This window comes from Geospiza fortis, unplaced genomic scaffold, assembly GCF_000277835.1.
Source record: "Geospiza fortis unplaced genomic scaffold, GeoFor_1.0 scaffold190, whole genome shotgun sequence".
Classification (NCBI taxonomy): domain Eukaryota; kingdom Metazoa; phylum Chordata; class Aves; order Passeriformes; family Thraupidae; genus Geospiza; species Geospiza fortis.
The window spans coordinates 1832270-1841669 of NW_005054328.1; the positions used below are offsets into that span (position 1 = coordinate 1832270).

Here is a 9400-nt window from a genome sequence, read left to right on the forward strand (position 1 = left end):
GGTGGGGGCGGCGGGCAGGGTTAGCGCTGGGTGAGAGGGGAGGCCGGGGCTGCATTGCCCTGCCCTCAGCCCGCTCCCAGGCCCCGGCCTAGCCCGTATTCTTTGGCCCTACCACAAAATAAGTCTTCGCCTGCTCCTAAAAGGCTCCTGTAAAGGTTTGGTACTGAGTTTAATTTTGTGAGGGGGGTAATGCTTATAATTGTGATACGAAGGGGAGGATGAACCTTATTACCTGCATTTGAAAGAAACCTTTTACATTTGTAAAGCTCTGACTCTTTTCTTTTGCTTTTCTTTTTTCTTTCTTTCTTCTTTTTTTTCCTTTTTTCTTTTTTTTTTTTTTGTTACACGGTTTTGGTGTCTTGAGTGGTTTTATAAAGCTTTCAATTATACTGCAAAAAGCCTCCTGAAATGGGTATATTTTTAAACTGTTGAGTCTTTACAGTTTCATTGATGCATCAAAAAATTACTGCTGTAGACTTGCAAAATTGCTATAAGCACATGTCCTGATGTCATGGACCAGTAGTCTGGTAAATTCTGCCAAATTACCGCAGTGATAACAAAGAAAAATTAATGAAATTAAGTATTCCTCGTAAGCAGAGTTTTTCAAGTCAGGAATAAGTTTAGCATGGGAGATTGGCAGTACCTGTATTGCACAGAACATAACCTCTTGCAGATTTTCTCTGGCTGCAGGATGTTGGATATTGGCTTTTTATTAGAAGATACTCTAAAATAGATGTTCTGTGCAAACAAAGTACTGCTTGTTGTTTTGAATAATTAATCTGGAATTTTGATGTTCAGAAACTCTGGGTAATAACAGCTGTCACGGTACCTCCCTTATGCCTTTAAAGGATTTGGTGGTGAAATGCAGACACCCCATTTTTTTCCTGAAGTCTCCACAGACTGTGGTGAGGTTTGTGCAGACAGCTAAAATTGTCAACGTGATGACTAGTCCCTGTCTTCTATGTGCACCTTGCGTACTTGCTGGCTGGTCAGGTGGCTAAGAGAATATGCATTTCATAGGCAATATTCACACTTATTTTGCTTATGAATTCTCATTCCAACAGCAGGAGCAATGCAATACTGGATAGCATCTCCATTTGAAGCTTCAGTGTTCCAGGATGGGTGAACTGAGTTATCAGCTGGTGTTGTGTTTCCCCATTGTTTGGGGACATGTTCATTTTAGGACTGATGAGGTGATAGAAGCCCTAAGAGTTCAGCCACATGTGAAGAAAATCTAGTGTAGATGGTGGTGACAAAAAATTTATGGGGGTGGCCCAAGTCCAAATGGGACAGTCACACTTGGGCAGATTTAGTAAGAGCTGGTAAAATCTGTACTGACTTGAAGCAAAGGGAAAAGGCTTTCAGATGTTATTTGATAGGTACTTATTAGAGATATTTATAGAAAAAGTACAGGCATAGGAAATCTATAAATACAAATATATACATGAGATTTTTGGCAATCTGCAGTCTGGAAAGGTAGCATATTAGATCAACCTAATGATGTTACCTAGAGGCACCATTACCCTAAGGCTGGGCAAGCAAGAGACTGCCAGATTTGTGGAGCAAGTATAGTGGGGACAAAAAAGGGGATTGAAGTGTGCAGAGTAGGAAACCCACGGAACCCAGCATTATGGCAACTTCTGTTGCTGGATAATGGTTATTAATACATGAGCCAAGAGCTGTATCTATAACTTGTCTGAGTGTATGTTCCATGGAGTCCTTTGAAGGCTGTGTAAGCAGCAACCAAAAATTGTTTACTTAATGTTTTCAGAGGTGTTTTCTCAAAGACTGGCAAAGGGGAGGGGCAGGACTCTTCTGCCCATCCCTGCCTTAAATGTGCACAATAGAAGAAGTCTGGACGAAATGGATGTCAGCTCTATCACCGGTTCAACTCAGTCTAAAGGACACTGTGCTGGTTAAATACGTACCTTCATGTGTGTGTACATACAGGTACACAGATGTTTCTGGCGCTGTCCTGCTTATGTTGACTATCAGTCAGACTCAAGATAAATTCACAGTTAAGTGAAATAAATTACTTTTCAGTATCACAGTTGTTCGGAATTTTGGTTTTGATTCCATGTGTCCAGTGAGATACTGCTTTTCTTTCATTTAGTGTAACAGATGTTACTGTGAAGAAATATGTCTGTCATTCTACTGTAAAAGTGCTTCCTCTTAACATTTTTATTATTCTATTCTCCAGTAAAAACAAAATGGTCTTTCTGGAAGGGTGTTCCTTGAATGATTGATTTGTTGCCTTTCTGGTAATACCATTCTTGAACATAGTGATTGATAGTGATTCATGTTTTTTGTCCAGCTCTTTGTATCTAATATGCATAATTTTTTATGCTGTATTATATAGACTGTTTAATGGAAATGTGAAAAAGATCCCTAGGACTATAATGGACTCTTTTTAAGGCTGCTTTTGTTACCATTCCGAAGCAGCGGTAATAGTTGATCACATATACGTGGATAAACAGGGCCTGCATGACTACTTCACTTGAAGTGCCAGGACTGTTAGAAGTGTGGAAAGTATTCTATTTTTGTTATTTAATCTAGATGCAAGTGAAATTAGTAAAACTGTTCTGAATTTGCTTTTTTAAAGTGATGTTTCAAAGTTATGGGCCGAACATGCAGAAATTGCACTAGCAAAGTATTTCTCTTACATGGGAATTCTTTCCTGATGTGGAGGAGGAGAAGTTTAGTGAACTGTCTGCAGCAGTTCCTGTGTTTTTAATTGATAGTCACATCTAAAATACAAAGAATGGTAGGCAAACTCATTTGGACTTAAAGTAGGAGGCATGTAAAACATGTGGGAATAGAGAATACTGTTGATCATTACCTTGGAGAAAAATTGTGGGAACTCTTGTTTTCTGACTCCTTCACTATTACTGAATTGCAAGGAAATTGTAATTTCTCTTTTCCAATATGAAACTTAAAGTTTACCTATGTTTATGCAGTAGATAATAGGTAAATTTCAAAATATTTTCCAGAAGAAGGGAGAAACATATTATTCTTTCCTATCGTTTATTTGAGTCTCCTGGTGATTACAGCAGTGATGCCGAGAACCAGTATGGAATTTTCTTTTTGAGGATCTCCTGTCCAAGGAATGTTGCCAGTCCCTAGCATTAGAGCAGTTGAGATATTTCAGTGCAGTTGTGGCACGAATTTGCTTAATTTTCATTCCTATTTCTTGGCTACAGGTTTCGTAATAACAGTAAACAAAACTATGTGGTCTACCTGTTAGCAGCAGAAGTATAAACTTAACAGTTGTCTGCTAGAAGACTCCAGAAGACTGCTTTATTCTTCTTTCAGTTCACATATAAAGATTTGTCTTCACCAAAGCAAGAGTTGTAGACTTAAGTATTTTCTTAAAGGTAGCTGGGGTGGTACAGAAACATGCAGCTTTTGTGTGTTAGTGTAGCGTTACAGACCTACCTTTTGAAGTGGTGGTAAGCCCCTCCTCTCTTTTTTTATTTCTGTTTTTAATCATACTGAGAAATCTCTTGACTGGAATAATACAAATTAGGAGGGTAGAGTGGAATTTATATTCAGGTAGAACACTTGAAACATTTCTACCTGCAAGACTCTTCTCTTTATTTTTCTCTTAACAGTGAAATTTAATTATTAATTGTTGTAATTGTCTCTAATAAGTCTCTGGTGCTTTGTTTGTGATCTAATGGAGATTGGGATTAGCTTGAAAATGTGGGGAAGAGTTGTTTCAGGTGTCAATGATCTTCTGTGTCTATATGAACTCCTGCTTTATCCTGTTGCATTCTTCTCTGGTTTGTCTCTGTCCCATCAATGTCCAAGCAGCTTCTCTTTCTTCTGTTTTTCTTGAGAGTGGTTTTTTTTAATGAGAAAGTGTGAAGTTTGTGACTTCCATACCTTGTTTATATATTCCAGTCCTTTGACCCATTCAGATTTTTTTTGCCAGCACTGCACATATATCTTCAACTGTCCTCTCCAGTGGTTTTCAGAATAGGAAGCCTTCTGACTTGGGTGACAGGTTGTTTTCTATGAATGAAACTCAGTTGTTGAGAACTATTCCTCAACAAAGTCAAATTGAAAACATTTTTTACTGTCTTATTTTTTTATACATGCCAGACTAATTTGGGTGATAGGTGGCATGAAATATTAGGAAAGATGGGGTGCTTCTTAAGGTATGCAGAAAGATACTAAAAATAAATTTAATTTCTCTATTACTGCTCTATAACATATGTTGCAATTGCTTGGGAGCACATTCTAAGGTAAAAGTCTCTGTCCCAGTCCTCTTCCATATCATCACCTCCTTAATTTTGAGACAGGATTCTAGGAGCCCAGGCTTATCCTGAGCTTTCTGAAGTGTAAAGGATCTGTGCACAATTTCTGGTTATCATTGTGGAGGCATTTAGTATTTGGTAGGTTTTCCTAAGTAACTCCTGCTCTACAAGTTTTCTCGAAGCGGGACATGGAAACTTCTGGTGTAACTGTCTCGTTTGGGATGCCTCATCCACTATTTTCTGGCTCTTTCATTTGGTAGTAAAGCACTACTCTTTCCTCTGAAAAAAGTTAAGAATTTCTAGTGGGTTTTAGTGGCAAAAAAAAATTAAATGAGAATGTTCCTAAAAGAGATCCTTACACTCTTTTTTATGTAACTATAAATAAAAAAGTAATAGTAATAACAAAAGTAGTAACATTGATGCATGGTGGGATAGCAAACATCAAACCAACAGGTAGCAGATGACATGCTTGCCCAGATATGAGCCCATTTAGATATTTGAGTCTTTCCCTTCTTGTTTTATGTACAAGGATAAAACAAAATAGAATATTTATTTTAATGGTTTCAACAGCAGCTTTGGCTTTTATTACTGTTGTTTCTGGAAGACTGCACATGGGTTTTGGTGCAGTATCAGACTTCACCTAGTCTATAGTTTTATCTTTGTCTCATAATTGGGGAGGACGAAGGTGTTTTGTGTTGTAGCAGATCCTATGAGAATAGCCACTGAACTTGCCACTTTTAAATACTGCTTTGTAAGAATATAAAGGTTTTTTGAGTCATCTCATAATTTTTCCTCCTTCCTTCGCAGTAACAGGATCACTTATTTCCAACCCCCTGCCATAGGAAAGGGCGCCTTCCACTAGACCAAATTGCTCAAGGCCCCATCTAGCCTGGCCTTGAACCCTTCAGAGCTGGTGCATCCACAATCCCCTTGGGCAACCTCTGCAAGTGCGAACTGTGTTGTTTGGAGTAGGGGGCCCCCTCCCCAAGTTCTCCACCTTCCTTTTTTCATTTTTCGTGTAAAAAAGGGGGAGATGTTGCAGCGCAGGTGCGCCTCTGCCGCGGGCTCACGGGGTTTTTGGTTCAGTTCAATGTTAGATGTTAATGGTTTTGTACAGTTTGAATTTATTTTACATTAAGTTCCATGTATTTAAAATGGCGCTTGTCCCAGGTTCCCTTCCCCATTTTTTCCTGGTCGGTTTCTGTCAGTCTTTTTGTTACATAGCAACTCCCGCCCTTTTGTTACAAGTTTTATGTGACTCCCTAAACCCCTCCTTAGTTTCTATAGTTACCTCCCTGATCCCTCCTATGTTGTCCTGACAACCTCTCTGCCCATCACCCTCTGCGCACTCCCCTAGCCCAGAATCTTCCAGCTAGGACACAGGGTGATTGGGCAGTCCCTTAGATCCACGCCCCTGTTTTACTTTGATTTGTCGCTATGGTCTGTCCATTATGTTGTATGTTTAAGTTACTGGTCTGGGGGCGGGTTAATCCTCCCCCCCGGTCACCTTTTATAAGTTGTACCAGCCGCCCCTCCTTCGTAGCTGGCGCCAGAAGCCCGTCCTTCGGGCCGGGTCGGGACACCCTACCCCCATACGACGGGGAGGGCTCGAACCCGTTCTCGCAAGCTGCCGGTGTGCTCGTGGACATTGGCTGGGCTTTTCTAGGCACGTCCGCCCCTTACTACCCTCAGTGTCCTTGGCTAGTGCTTGCTTACAGGTAACAAACATGGTAGCATAACTTCTATTTTTCCAAAACTTCAACCTCTCTTATTTACAGAGGTGTAAAGGTAATTTTTTTTTTTTACCTTTTTACCTTACAGATAAAAATACAGAAGTTCTGTGAAATTTGCTTGCTCTATTAAGCAGGGAAGTAATTAGTGTGCCTGAAGCAAAGGTTTCAGTGTTGCCTGAGCATGGTTCAGTTTGCTGCTCACTAGTATTTGTTCCTTCAGTGGCTGAGCAGTCAGGGGTCAGGGCAGTGAGAGGAACTGGGGCGCAGGACAGCAAATACCTTCACCTGTGTGTGTTGCAAAGAAAGGAGTGGAAGAGTGTGCAGGATAGCTTAAGATGCTGCGAGAGGCTGAGAAACCAAACAGAAACGGAGCTGTTGTGGTGGAGGATATTGTAGAGATACCAGGAACAAATCTGGGTTTGGGGAAAGAGGACAAATGTAATTCTCTTATCTTGGCAGTTCTAAAAGGCAGTTACATTGGGAATGAGGGGAGCACATGTGTTAAGTTCCTTTCTTTTGGCCCATGTTTTGGCGCTCATTTGGTTTCAGTTTGGAGGTTTTTTTTAACGTAGTGATAGTTTTACAGTTGAAATCCGTCTATTGCTTTGTACTTACTTTCTATGAAGAAAATTAAAGCATTAGTAGAACATTATTTTTCTTACTATATAGAATTAAGTTTTTTGGCAGCTTTATCTTACACATTTAATTTTTAAAAGGATGTGTTCCTAACTTCTGTTTTTGTGTTTAGCAGCCTAGGATGCTTAATGCCTAATATTTTCAGGTTAAGATGACCTTAAGTCAGAATTGGTGTTTGAATGTCACATTAGTGGGTGTGACTCCAATTTGGAAGCAGAGCTGCATGTACTCTCCACCACCCTGGAGACTTAACCACTTTCTTGCCAGAGAGATTGAACTTGCTCTGTTCTGTCTTGCCAGGTTGGCACTTTGCCAGACTTCTGTTGAATTTGCTCATTGGAGGGAACTGGTAGATGCAGGACAATGGCTTGGACGGGGGAGAGCGTACAGCCTCTCTTCTCATGTGAGAAGAATAGGACGTTTCCTGTTCCATCTCTGCCTGGTGATCTGTTAAGTCAGGCTGAGGTGTATTACATAGCTTAAACTTTGTAATAGGTATTTTAGTGTAAGAGCAGCTTTATTCTGCCCAAGGAGACGCAACTATTTTAAATAATGGGTTATCTTCTGTGAAGAACAAGGTTATGGTGAAGGTTGGAGACTGGAGGGAATAAATTAACAGGCTGTGGTTATTTCTTCCCAGGCTGGTTAGCAGGCCTTTAAAAAGTTTTTGTTAACAGACAAGAGATGTAAGTGCTGCATGGGGCAAGGAAGCATTTCTGCATGTGTGTCCCAGTAATTCCTATGAAAGAGGAATTTGGAGTGAAAGACTTTGGGGTATCTTTCTCTGAGTTCATCTTGAGTGATTATAGATAAAGAGCAGTGATGATTCAAAACTCTGCGTTAAGCCCTCCTGGCTTTTTGTTTGTTTGTTTTCAGACCATATGAGCTGGAGCAAAGTCTCCCTGCTCACATCTCTGTGAGGTTTTGTTTGTTTGTTTATTTTTATTAGAAGGCTTGCCACAACAATGTTTTAGGAATGAAAAATACCAATAATACTCTGCTGGTGTGGTTAAACATATTACTCTATGACATGATTAATAATATGTAATCTTAGAAATTTATGTCTGTAAGAAACAGCTGCAAAATATTTATTTTATGAATATGTTTTTATTCAATGTCATACAGTTGTTTCATTTGTACTAAAATTCATTCTACTGATGTATTTTTATTAATGTCATAGGATATAATGTTGTATTTGTTTGACATGTCCAATTTTTATGGCTCATTTAGCAAAATACGAGTATCCTGCTGATGACAGAATTTAATACGACAGTCTAACAGAAAGATTATTCAAGAGCCCATTAGATGAGAATTTGAGCTATGCTGTAGATGTTAGGTTTCATATTTACAATTGCCTTTGTAATTTCTGAGGCTTACTTGTAGAAATATTTACTAGAGTGTGTTGTAATTTTATTTCTACCAAGGCTTACTGCTTAAGAAACAATTTAAGGATCCTTTACAATTGGGAGTAAACTTTCAAAAGTGAACTTTGGGACTGTGCTGGCCCAGGTCATTGTGATTGCATATACCTGGCCCTGGGACAGTAAAACTTCAATGGAGATTTTATAGCTCTGCCATAAGGCAGGTATGTTGTAGCTGAATCTTTACTGGATAAATACCACAAAAAACTATGTGTCACTGATAAAGTAAAATGTTCTTTGTCATGTAGCAAAGCCTATATTAGATGAAAAAGGCACTGCTCATTAGGGGTAAGAAAGGCTCTGTGATAGAAACAACTTAGAGATCAAGGTAAGCAGGAGTTTCTTTGGATAGAAGTGGCTGAAACTCTGGCTGCAGGATGGTCACTTAACAACTTCTGTGTTTTGCTTTAGCTGTCTGGAGTGCTGTTTCTTGAAGAGTAGTTTTATAACTAGGTTCCATCAGCAATCTGGCTTGTGTTATTTTATTAAAGATGAGTTGATAGCCCATCTTCATTTTTGTTGCTTTTATGAACAGTTACTGAGAAAACATTTGTTTTTCATGGGACGTTAAAGTGATTTTTTTAGCTTTTTAAAAAATAAAACCTGTGTAATGGATCTTAGTATACTTTGGCATAGTCGTCAGTTGTCAGTGCTCCTTAAGCTCATTGCTGTTAGGTCCGGAGAAGTTTGGTACTTCCATTACAAAGATTTCCGTGATCTTAATGCAGTACTCTAGTTGCATTATTTCACACCTTGCTGCATTGATGATTGCTAATTGCAAAGGGAGTTAAATAGTGTATCTAGTCTGATCAGAAGGCTGTTGCCTATATTTGTGTTGCATTTCTCTGATTTTTTTTTTTTTGTTTTAAGAGACATAATGTACATAGATCTAAACTGCATGTGGATTTGCAGAGTCATAAAAGACCCTGTGTGTGTGGGGCCATACTGCATGGCCGCGCAAGGAATTGTGCCTGCGGTTGGCAGCACAGGCAGGCCCGCTGCGGGTGCTGCTCAGAGGGACCGAGCTGCTGCCCCTCCCAGAGACAGTGAGCTCCAGCTGTGCTGCACTCAACACTGACACTTCACTGGCTTATGGCAGGTTGGCTGGAGGAACTGAATTGACAGAAAACTAATCTTTGGGGTGGGGAGAAGTGTTGGTGGAGCTAGTCTATTCCTTTTCAACCATATTAGAAATCCACCTCAGCTGACTGCTACCTTGTATGGGTATGAAAGCTTGCCAGTGCCTCTAAGAATTGGAGAAAACTCCAGGTATTTAGCCTTTACAGAAGGGCAAATGCAAATATTTTTCTTGCCACATAGTTTAACTAACTCTTTCATCATCCTTTCCCTA

At 39.7% G+C, this 9400-nt stretch overlaps 1 protein-coding gene across 1 annotated transcript in view; it reads left to right on the forward strand.

The window, feature by feature from the left end:
* Positions 1–9400, forward strand: part of SENP6 (SUMO specific peptidase 6) — a 73188-nt gene that overhangs the window by 901 nt on the left and 62887 nt on the right. The window contains exon 2 of the mRNA XM_031057105.1: positions 81–155. Within this exon, the coding sequence (XP_030912965.1) occupies positions 81–155 (75 nt within the window). The remainder of the gene's footprint in view (positions 1–80; positions 156–9400) is intronic.